The following is an 11,605-nucleotide window of genomic DNA, read 5'->3' on the forward strand; positions in this document are numbered from 1 at the left end:
ATGGAAGACAAGTACACATAGCTGCTATGTACAGATAAATGTTACCTGGTCCAAGCTTTATCAGTTTTGGTATTAATCCCTTGTACAATGCACGAAACCTAGTGAGGAAAAGATTTCAACTCAACCACCTCTTAACTACAGTTACTGGTTCACAACAGTGGCGTAACTAAACCCGGGCCTACCCAGGCCTGAGCCTGGGTGTCAGCACACACGAACGATCGAGATACTCTAATAGAGCAGTCAATAACTAAAGCAGTCACAGTGTTCAGAGAAGCAGTGTAGCCAACACTATTTAGTTATAATCTAGCACTGGGCCCTGGTATCAGTGTCAGTTTACGCCACTGTCAAGATATACATAAACGACACAGTACATATACACAGGTGATAAATATAATTTCTTACCCCTCTTCATGAAATATTGTCATAATAGTTCTCAAAGTATAGCGGTACTTTCCAGGATTATCTGGTGGAGGTGGTCCTTGGATTCTACTCTTAGCCACATCAAATGGCATATTAGAAGATGTTGCTAACAATCCTGCAGTCAGTCCCAATGTGAATTTCCCTACCACTGGTACAGAGTAACCCTGTAAACACATCTAATAACTAGGCTACACCCCTAGTACTAGCTCACTTGTAATTCAATATATTTTCTAACGTGATGGTAGATCCCAAAATACAGCATGTTCCATAAACTATCTCGGTACAATGTAGCGGGCAATCCTTTAAATAGTCCATGTCTCCCTATGCCATGCTGACTGACTATTGTACGGACAGCAGACCATGTGCTTGGTTGCTGTGATAAGTAGATGACATCATTGACATGTGGATATGAAAAATTCCTTTTCATGATTCATAACTTCTCGTTGACTTCTATTTTATTATTTTGCATGCATAAGGCCTTTTCAGACTTAATCTTCAACTCCTTAGTAGTTCTTAAAAATTTGAACATGACCCAGTAACTTGGACTAGTACCACAGTGTGGTTGGTTCATATGGTCTAATACAGCAGTTACTAACTTGTGAAATTCTGTGTCTCTGAACCTGAAGATAGACTTTTACTCGTTCAAATGGTGAAATCATAAACCCTTCAACCAATCCAGATACCAGTCCACCTAACAAGAGTGGCTAGTACCACACACAACATTGTTCACCATATGACTACTACTGTACATACGTACCTGTGGTAAGTTGGCCTGCTTGAACAATATGTGAAATTGTTCAAATGTCAAAAACTAGAGGACAGATACACAAGTGTTACATAGTCCATGAGGTTTATTGTCGATTTGTAAACCCTGCGGCCGACCTTGGGTATTGTGTGCTTAATCAAATGAGTACATGCATGTGCTGCAAATATTTAAGCAGCACCAGTTCAGGAGGGATGCGACTATTCAGTGGACTGGACTCCAAAAATATGCCATTCCAGTCCAGTAGTTCAGTCCATTGAATAGTGACGCCCGTTGAGGAGCTGGTTTTAGCCATTGAGTACATAACATAACTGCTGGTAGCAGATCACAAGGTCAGTTTGTTTTAAATTATAACAAACACAATACTATATCAAAACAAGCACAACATGGAAACAGTAATTTAAATTCATACCTTGGTTGCTCTCTTGGGTGCCTCTGTAATCAGTGGAGGGACAATCCCTTTGTAGTAAGAAAGAACCCTGTAGTAAAAAGGTGAGATTGGCACATTTTGTCTTCATCCATATCGTTACACATAAAATACCTCGGCTGAATTTTAAGCGGTAAAGAATCTATTATGGCTTATGTTGATGGAGGACTTGAACATGACTTATTCTCTAATATCTGTGCAAGCATTTATTTATTCTTACAATTAAATTTATGCACACGGATCACAAGCACACATGCATGCCCACAACACACACACACACACACACACACACACACACACACACACACACACACACACACACACACACACACACACACACACACACACATACCCATATACACGTACCTTTCATTCCTGTACATTTTTTTAACACAGTCGAGAATAGAAGAATATCTAGTTGGATCATTTCTTCCTCTCTGGACCTGGAATCTGCAATTGTACATCACCATACTAAATGATCATGCTTTCATTACCTTGTTTTGACCAAATCAAAAGGATACATGGTGCAGCATTCAACAAAACCTGCAGCATTGTTATAATAAATGACACCATAATATCCATGTCACTTTATAGTCACACATTGGTAACGTGGTGACTGGAAAGGTTCATGTGAATTAACTTAGCGTTTCTTCTCTAACTTTCTTGTGAGGTGGACCGGTTCCATTGAAAGTGATAGTTAGATAGAACACTTGTGCTAGTTTCTTTTGTGAATTGTTACAATTTATAATAGTATGATCGCATGAAGATTTTCAGATACACGGTAATATGAATATCTGTAATTGATGTTGCAGCATACACTAAATTTAGTTTCTTGTCCTGCTAATGTTGCCATTTTCCTTAAATCTGGATATTTATACCATTGGTGGTTTGAATGCAACCTTTTAGTTAGCAACTACACCAACTAGCTAGGAATATTGTATTCTTGAGTCATGAGAGCCATTCAATTCACTCGTCTAGTTAAAATCTATCCACATTGCTACCACATGGAGGGGAGGGTGAAGAGTATCCATTGGCAAAGGCCAATTGCTATAGGGAGTGCACTCCACAACTATACTTAGCTATCATACACAATTCTGATGAGACTTGCTGATAGGACATTCAGAAATATAGTCTTTGTTTCTCTACATGTTGCTATGGAGCATATGTAGCTAACAGGCTGGTATGAGCCTTATCCGCAATTACGTCATAACGCGAAAATAACGCAAAAATGGCGAAAAGTGTGGGGGCCAAGTAGCATACTTTGTATGGAAGGGATAACGTTTCGACATGTTCCACGTGAAGAAAGCATGAGAAAACTCTGGTGAGGCTTATTAACTATCTTACTATGTAGGGGCACGCATTTTCGTACTTCTCGAGTAGTCCTACGGTCTGCTTTTGGTTTCTTCCCAATGGCTCTCTGTACAAAAGGCCCCCACACTTTTCGCCATTTTTGCGTTGTGACGTAATTGCGGATAAGGCTCATTCAATGTTGCTGAACACACTAAGTTAGACGCTTTGAAGTTTTGTAGGGAAAAATAATTTTTTAGATCATTTGCCAAAGTTTACCTCCATACAGTATTTTGAGCACTGGAGGATGAGAAACTTAAGGAAACAGACCAGGTATTCATTCAAAAAGGAGTGAGGTCAATTGAAGAACAAATAATCAGGTGACCACACATTGAATACAAAATAGACAGGTTACATAAATTTTAATGTTTTTATTAGCTACCCAAGCTCCCTTCACATCTCTTGAGAAGAAACTAATGAGCTACTGATATATAACTATCTGTAGGTGTCATGATGTGACCATGGTAACAGCGAGACTGGGATGTGCAACTATTAATATTACATCTGCAATAGTCGCTCAACTAGTGTAATTACAAATCTTTTATTCTCACCAGCAGCTGCTCCAGCTAATGCCTGTCTTCTGGCATCCACAGAACGAGAGGTCCTCACCTCGTTCGTCACCACATGGCCGCCAGCTGCAGCTCGAGGGCCAGCTTGAATTTCTTTTGTACTGCTCGAATGCCCTTCCATATTCCGTACGATTACAAAAAGTAATCGAATGGTTCAGTTTTCCAAATATCAATCCAATAGAACCTTGGAAGCTGTGCATGCATGTCACACCGTTTAATCTTGATTGACCTTCGATCAAATGTAAGCAGATCACGTGCGTAACAACGTAGTGGGTTTTAATTAGATTATTCTGCCGTGAACTGTCTTTTTGGTTGTCAATGCCATGAGTGGGAAATCTGCAGCATTTACTAGTCCGCACAAAAATGTTGGGTAAGAATTGTATTGAAATTTAATAGTCTACAGAACAAGGCGTTCGTTGAAAATGATAAATGAATAAACCTAGCTCTCAGCATTTTATGCCCGGCTGGCTATACGCGAACTATATAGTTCGTGTATATTCTATGCATATGATCGGGCCTGTGTAGAATAGTATGCTTCAGTATATAATGACGTAAACAGGTGAAGGGATACTGCGAGGGATACTGTTCCACTTGACACTGATATGTATGCTGGTTGGTTTATGTTGTAGTAATTTTGACATTGCCACCGGTGCAGTTGTGTGTATTGAGGCTCAGCTACAGGGGAACATTACAATAGGTGAGTTCCAAATACTCTAATAGAACATACAGGATATTGTGTGTACAATCATAGGATCACACACTGTGATTCATCCTTGTGCAAAGATCCTAGCAGAGACTGGTCCTATTGTGATAGGAGAGAATAATCTGATTGAAGAGAATGCTACAATAGTTAACAAGTATGTTGCACCACAGTGGCTAGGGACAACATTTTGAGGTTTGGGTTTCTGACATTTTTTGTTTAAGGTGCATGAAGGATTGTACATAGAGCACTGTGGCCTGCTGTTTTTTAAGGTAATAAACAACAGAATGTTTACCTCAATACTTTCTCGTCATAAGGGTGGGGAACTATATACTAAACTGTCCACTTGATTGTCTAGTAGACTATAGGATGTTCTATTAGCAGCTTGAAATTGGCCATTGTACAGATATGTTGTTAGTAGGATGGGTGGTATTGACATTTCTGTCATACGATTATTGCCATTATCATTATCACGATTATTGTTCACTTAAACACTAACAAAAAACATTAAAATATTCAACTAAGTGACAAAAATATTTAAGATGAATGATTATTCTTTTTGAAAACTTGATTATTACACGATTATTACACGATAATTACCAATTTCGATTATCACTAGTTGATGAAAATTAGATGACATCGATTATTGCCAACAAAATAATCAATGTCGTCTATTACGATTATCACGATAATTGAATAATTGCCCATCCCTAGTTCATAGCAGTACTATGTGGGGAGTGTCCAGATTTGAGCTCTAAAACTACATGTCCATATAATACACTTTCATTTTTCTAAGTCAGTTAGAAACCACGCTCTCGGATCTTCGTGTTTTAAAAACCTTGACTTTGCCTTGGTTTTTTATAGGTCTAACCTACACTTATAACCTGCTATGCATAGCAGGTCTTTAGTGGATTTTAAAGACCTCATTCTCTCTCAATGATCAAAGCATTTTATGCATACCATTTTCTAATCTATGTTAGAAACATGCCTTCATAAAATTTTCCATGTGTAGATAATTCCCTGGTGTAATGTATGCATTCCTATAGGTGGTGTAAATGATCTCATATGCAGTTGTATATTTATCTCATTACATGATTGTACATTGTCTAGCCAACCTGGAGGAGGTGACCAGCCTCTGGTAATAGGAAATGGAAACGTATTTGAAGTTGGATCATGTATCCTTTCTATGACAAGTGGTTACTAGTGCGTTGTCGTGTTCATGTGTGTACACATGTGTGCATGTCAGAGCAGATTATAACGGTTGGCCATCAGATATTTACTGACCAATTAGCGCAAAGACTGCCCAATTACCTACTAAAGTTGTTAAGGATGTCCAACCATTTTCCATCAATATACTCTAATAGAACAGCCGGCTACTCTTATAAGCAGTCGAACTGTTTCTAAAAAGGTGCACCAAAAAGGCATTAAAATGAACAAACAAAAAAAATCCCATTGGGGAACAAACCTACGCCTTTCAGTAATCTCATACTCGCAGACCCATTCTCCAGGGTGGCACTTATCATTTATAGATTATAAGCACTCCAGTAATCAATAAGTGGTGCCACCCCAGAAATGGCTCTGTGATGATGAGACTAGCCCTTCAGCAAAGTGTATTATGCACCTTTCTACCACATGTTCACACACTCTCCAAGTAACTTCAACAGTCTTTTAAATGTCCTACAGTATTATCATAAATGCTCACTATTTTCTCTGTCCTTGTTCAAAATTCCAGTACAGATCTAGCCACTACTCATAGCTTTAATGACACAAAAGTAGTGACTGGGCATAGTTCACCCACAGACCTTCTTGTATGTAACAATAGTCTATCAAGTGTATATATTGGTCACAGATTATCAACTCATTATATTATCATGATATGCAGTGCGTGGCTGCTGAAGGAGTCTGGGTGTCAAATAAATGTGTTTTGCACATTCGTTGTTCTACAATGTCAGATCAACTTTGACTTTGATCTGACATAATGTCAGATAAACGATAGCTAGTTATAGTCTGCTCTGGTCCATGTAGTGTACCTGTGTGTGTGTCCCCTCTCTTCTAACATACAATAATAGTCCTTAACGTGTGTTTAAGATTGTGCTGCTAGAGCTGTTGGAAATAGCAACATCTTTGAGCCAAAAAGTTCACAATGTTACTTGCAGTATCAGTTTTACTGTCATTTGTTATGTAGGTCATGTCGGCAATGACATTGTAGTGACAGATGAGTGTATCATCGGAGCATCTTGTAGTGTTGATGGTACTGAGTCGTTGCCTCGTAGAACTATTATTTGTGGATCAAACAATCAACGATACATACTAACACAACCTCCTTCAGTAAGTCTATACTAAAGTATGGCCAATAATTAAGTTGGGCAATCATCATTGCCTTGGTGTAAACATTTGAATTGTGCTGATATTGTTTAATAACTTTTATCTTTCTCCAGTCCAGAATACAGCAGCTCGACTACCTCACCAGAGTACTACCAAACTTTCATAAACTCATAAAAGGCAAACTAGTCTCCACATAATTATTGTGTACATAATATAATTTATTCATTTGATTTATTCACATAATACAATTTATCACGTGATCTTGGAATCTTAGTATCGCTTAGCAAGTTTGCGGAGCGCGTTATATAGAAACAATAACAACTGCGCTCCCAGCTATTGTTCGAGATAGCTGCGTGCTTTTTAGTATGGATATGGAAACATTGGATGTTTTCTTCAGCAACACAACGCCACAATTTTATGTTATATTAACTGGAACGTCCACAGTGATATCAGGAATTGTGCTGGTACGTATACTATATGTACACGACCATATTATCTATGACAAGACAGAATTACCTCAGGCATTGTTCCAAGTGATAGTGTATTCCTTGATATACAGGTGTGCGTGCAAATAATTTTGGATATGTATCTTTTCAGTTTATTGAATGGCTAGCATTTATTTACTATGGAGTATCAGTTAGTGAAAGAATCTTTGCAATTGTCTGTTCTGTACTACCAACAATTAATAGTGGTGATGAGCAGAAAACCACACAACTGACTGGTATGATAATAATATGTAGTGTATTTGTGTGTATGTGTAATCAGGCAATTCAAGTGTAATTAACTAGGCAGTTAAGACAATATTTGTAGTTAGTTCCTGCAAACTTGTGTGGCTGAGAATGGTTTCCTGGTAGTGTTTATCCTTTTAGTTTATGTACGTATGTTCTATTAGAGAGTTTGTATGTACTTGCACGTATTCTACCAATCCAGACTTGAAGCCTGTACGTAATCCACTAGTGCTGTTCAGAGGAGCTGAATACAACAGGTACAATCTCTTCAATAACTTGCTACATGCTAACTAGAGTATAATATTTCTTATTCTCTTGCATTATGGTTTTTTTTTTTTTCTTGTTCAAGATTTCAGTGGGTGATGGATAAAGAACCTCTAACCTTTTTCGACATGAATTTATCTGCTCAAGAACATCAGGTATTATTAATTTCACTGTGCATCTATTAAGAATATTTTTTAAGGTGATCTTTGCTTGTGACGAGCAGGAAGATAATGACAGCACTAAGGCTTGTATGTTGTGCAGAGAATATTTTATTCTGTGTGTGTTCATGTAAGTTTTTTTTTGTACCAGTGATGTCCATGGCATGGAGAGCTACAGATCCTCTGGAACGAATATCGTATGCTCGGAAAGCAATTGAAGCCAATGAAAAGTCAGTTTAGTAGTAATAACTACTTTGTAGCTCTTTGTTTGCTGCAACTGTGACATGTGACTACCATTGAACACAAAATTTCTATCTATGCAATACTGTGAAATGTAATAGAACCAACTCCACTGTATTGTAAATGTAGAGTATAAAATTAATATAGAGTTTGTAATTGTGTAGTTTGCCAGCTGCATGGGTGTTGTTAGCAGAAGAAGAAGCAACCACCATTACTGAGGTAAGCTATGTACTAACTGCAGTCACTACCTGTTGATATTAACATTGGATCTCAGCAGTGGCAGATATTTAGAAATTTTCAAAGGGTGTTTTAATAGAGAACAGGGACAGATCTAGGATTTTGCTAAAGGGGTACAAGTAGAAGTTATTATACAGTCTGTGAACTACCAAGTGTTTATATAGAGGGACCTACCAACCTGGGGACATGCGTCACCCCTGACCCTCTGAAATTGAATCTCTAATGGTGATTTCACAGAATACCATGTATGCTTTTTTGTTGGACTGCTGTATTAAGGTGACTGCTCAATTAGGGTATTTCATACTTATAGTAAGCCTTCTCTAAATACGTGATATTGAAATTAGAAGAAACAACAGTTATGAGTTATGCTATAGCTAATTAGGCCTATACAGTGTAAAAGGGGCTTAGCCAGAATATTTTGATAAGCAAAGTACACCTTATAAAGTCAAGGTTATTATGACTGCTCTATTAGAGTATTTTGATCTTTTGTTGATGTTCCCTGCATTAATATATACATTGTGAACAGTATTTGTGCTACTGATTTCTCAGACACTTTTCTACTAGTCTGCAAAGTACACACGTAGTATCACCTGCCATGTGGCCCATAAAATGGTCTTGGGTGTGCTGTATTTTATCCAATGATGTATAGAGGCTGCAACAATACTGGACCCTGGGGGATTCTATTTTATTGAATGTCATTTTATTAAAATTCACATTTGCAGCTCATGATACTCAAAAGGGTCACAACTTTAAGGCTCCTTCGAACATAACACTTACCCATCACTTTACAAGTTGTTCCCACTTTTAGCTAACATTGTGTGTGCGTACGTGTATGCGTGCAAGCAAGCACCATGGCTTATTTTCCATGCAGATACACCAGAGAGCACTTACTGTAGCCATTTAAATATGTATCTCTTTAGGTAGAGAGTAACCTGAGGGAGGCACTTAGTAAGACAATGGAAATGGGACACAAAGGAAGCTACTCCAAATCAAATGGTAAGGAGTTTATGTGTAAACAAATAGAATGAGATTTCTATGTGCTCAAGTGCGCAGCTCTCATAGATGGCCATTTTTGTGTTAGTGTATTGTTGTCATGGTGATGGTGTAATGCAGGTTACAGTGAAGTAATGGTCAGTTACATAAAGGTCAGGTTAGCACAATGTGTTAGAAAACTTGGAAGAGTGAAAGAGGCCATCAAGATATACAGAGAGGTAACTACATGATTCTGTACAGGATATTGTGTCACCAACATATTTTAAAACAGCTGCTACGAGATCCCAAGGTTTCTAAGATATGTAACGTCACTGAGGGACTTATTGAGGCTTCATTAGAACAACAGTCGTACTTGGAAGTCCAGGTTGGTGCTATATATCAATTTGTAGTGTTAATATAAATTTGAAAATTGCTGCATAATTACTGCTTATATTTCTACATAATGTTTGAGTTGTGTTTGCATCAGAAAAATAACTTAATTTTGTTTTGTTTATTCTACAGCAAATTATTCCTCAAAATGAAAGTATGAACACAAATACTGTACTGGTATAAATAACCTTATCTTCCTCTAGAGTCAGCAACATATCTGTACTCTTCAGCACTTTGTATAGCTAAAGGTGTCAGTGACAAGTACGTGAGTGTGTACATACATGTGAGCATGACTGTGTGTGGTGCGACTGTTGTTAGGTTTTGTCCAGAAAATGCTTCAAAGCGTGGACTAAACACAGCTGAGCTTGCAGCAGTTGAAGCCATCCACTTAGCAGTAGAATACAACCCACATGTTCCTAAGGTACTTGTTACACATCACTGACATCAATACTCTACCATTCTCCCACTGTAGTACTTGTTAGAGCAGAAGAATATAATACTACCACCGGAACACTATGCTAGTAGAGGTGACAGTGAAGCAGTCATGTATGCATTCCATCATTTACAGCACTGGAAGAGAGTTCCAGGTGCTCTCAACTTGCTCAGTTGTACTTGGGAAGGAAGTATGTTTCCTCACTCACATTGGTAGGACAGAATTTATTTGTTTACTTAGCAAAATTAACAATTATAGACTAGTTGCACTAGATGTGTTTGTTTTCACCATAGCATTTCGACTGCTACCATTCCCACTTGAGCAAGGTCATCACCATGAACCTTATCCTGCATCGACTACTAACCTTGATAAAGAGATCTTACCAGGTACAAACTTTTATGTAAGTAATGTTTCTGTATTTATTTAAATATAGCTCATCACACAATTTCAATCTACCCAAGACAAGAAGTTCCTTTCTTTATCGTGTTCAGTGGAATACTCTGCTTCAGTTTCATGACTCTAACTGTTATTGCTTACCATTTTCCCAATGTCATGACACAATATGCTAAAGCTGTGAGTATTGTACTAATAAAATTGTGCATTGATGTAGCCGTACACAGGTGACTACAATTTTCTTGTCTATCCTGGACAAACTACAGGCCATTCTTCCTTCACAAGTTGTAGATTTTATACAACAATAATGATGTAATGAATTACTTGATCACGTGTATATTATCACTTTATGAATGGACGACAAATGTTACATGATATTTGGGAATTACTCTAATAGAACGTTCGGACTCATTTTATTTGTACAGCTAGACTAGACTCACGAATTGATTACTGCATTAACTGAAAACGTCCTAGGAAATCAGTAGATCATCTCTGCTTACCGTATCTATGGTCAAAGTAGTGCCGTCGCACGTGACAGCTCTATCTAAGAAGAGCCTGCGCTTAAAATTACTGAAAAAATTTGCGAAATTATATGGTGCGAAGGCCTCGATGAAAAATGTCTGAAGAATTGCTTCACAGTTACGACAAAGAGCTTAGTCAGCTTAGTATTGCATGTGACCATCCCTCCCGCCACCGAGGATACAAGCAACTGCTATCTAAGATTCCGATTGTTTGCTTGAAGATTCCAAACAAGTTTTTTTTAGTGGCAGACCGAAAAAGGCGCTTAGAGACATTGTTGAAAGCTGAAACATCAGATCTTTCAGATTTAGTCAATAACATAACTGAGGAAGGAAAAGTGAAAATCAGTAGCAGTGCTAGTAAGGTAGAAAAGAGACTTGGTCAAAAATCCTCAAGGTGAAGTTTAAAAGCTCTAGTAGCTAGCTAGCTATACCGGTGTGACCATAATTTTTATATCATTATAGAGTGCTTCGAACTTACAGGGATAAGAAGAAAGGTGGCAACTTTAGAAGCAAGTTCATGAAGGGTGAAACAGCCATGATGCTTTACGTTGGTGAAGTGGCAACAGTTAATTTAGGAACTGCTATCAGCAGCAGCACCAGTACAACGCCACACACTCAGTAGTTGTTAGTACTATACATGTGAACATCAAGGAACAGTATTTCATGTGTTATTTTTACTCAATCTCTAACATATAGTCTTGTTTTATATTGTGTGCTC

General features: G+C 37.9%; 3 protein-coding genes and 1 long non-coding RNA gene across 4 annotated transcripts in view; 3 read left to right on the forward strand and 1 right to left on the reverse strand.

Moving 5' to 3' along the window:
* The window catches only part of LOC136261504 (mitochondrial 2-oxodicarboxylate carrier-like), a 3,998-nt gene extending 211 nt beyond the window's left edge, over positions 1-3,787 (reverse strand). Inside the window, exons 1-9 of the mRNA XM_066055512.1 lie at positions 3,509-3,787; positions 2,105-2,153; positions 1,977-2,060; positions 1,596-1,662; positions 1,178-1,231; positions 1,017-1,124; positions 632-793; positions 403-584; positions 46-98 (exon numbers count right to left, since the gene is read on the reverse strand). Of these exons, the coding sequence (XP_065911584.1) occupies positions 46-98; positions 403-584; positions 632-793; positions 1,017-1,124; positions 1,178-1,231; positions 1,596-1,662; positions 1,977-2,060; positions 2,105-2,153; positions 3,509-3,647 (898 nt within the window). The 5' untranslated portion in view covers positions 3,648-3,787. The remainder of the gene's footprint in view (positions 1-45; positions 99-402; positions 585-631; positions 794-1,016; positions 1,125-1,177; positions 1,232-1,595; positions 1,663-1,976; positions 2,061-2,104; positions 2,154-3,508) is intronic.
* Positions 3,761-6,811, forward strand: LOC136261508 (dynactin subunit 6-like). The gene is made up of 7 exons (XM_066055515.1): positions 3,761-3,896; positions 4,156-4,223; positions 4,278-4,383; positions 5,337-5,401; positions 6,315-6,362; positions 6,412-6,554; positions 6,665-6,811. The coding sequence occupies exons 1-7, from the start codon at positions 3,850-3,852 to the stop codon at positions 6,746-6,748; spliced, it is 561 nt and encodes a 186-aa protein (XP_065911587.1). The 5' UTR covers positions 3,761-3,849; the 3' UTR covers positions 6,749-6,811.
* Positions 6,812-6,819: 8 nt separating this feature from the next.
* On the forward strand, positions 6,820-10,741 carry LOC136261502 (protein ST7 homolog). The gene is made up of 17 exons (XM_066055510.1): positions 6,820-7,015; positions 7,149-7,272; positions 7,482-7,536; positions 7,629-7,698; positions 7,743-7,791; positions 7,853-7,931; positions 8,106-8,160; positions 9,099-9,174; positions 9,292-9,389; positions 9,443-9,535; positions 9,673-9,694; positions 9,744-9,801; positions 9,859-9,961; positions 10,013-10,163; positions 10,267-10,359; positions 10,407-10,546; positions 10,594-10,741. Exons 1-17 carry the CDS (start codon positions 6,917-6,919, stop codon positions 10,672-10,674), a joined length of 1,446 nt encoding a protein of 481 aa, XP_065911582.1. The 5' UTR covers positions 6,820-6,916; the 3' UTR covers positions 10,675-10,741.
* Positions 10,742-10,945: 204 nt separating this feature from the next.
* On the forward strand, positions 10,946-11,600 carry LOC136260960 (uncharacterized). The gene is made up of 2 exons (XR_010703770.1): positions 10,946-11,281; positions 11,350-11,600. It is a non-coding gene; the product is annotated as an uncharacterized lncRNA (long non-coding RNA).
* The last annotated feature ends 5 nt before the right edge of the window (positions 11,601-11,605 follow it).

This window comes from Dysidea avara, chromosome 7 (assembly GCF_963678975.1).
Source record: "Dysidea avara chromosome 7, odDysAvar1.4, whole genome shotgun sequence".
NCBI lineage: Eukaryota > Metazoa > Porifera > Demospongiae > Dictyoceratida > Dysideidae > Dysidea > Dysidea avara.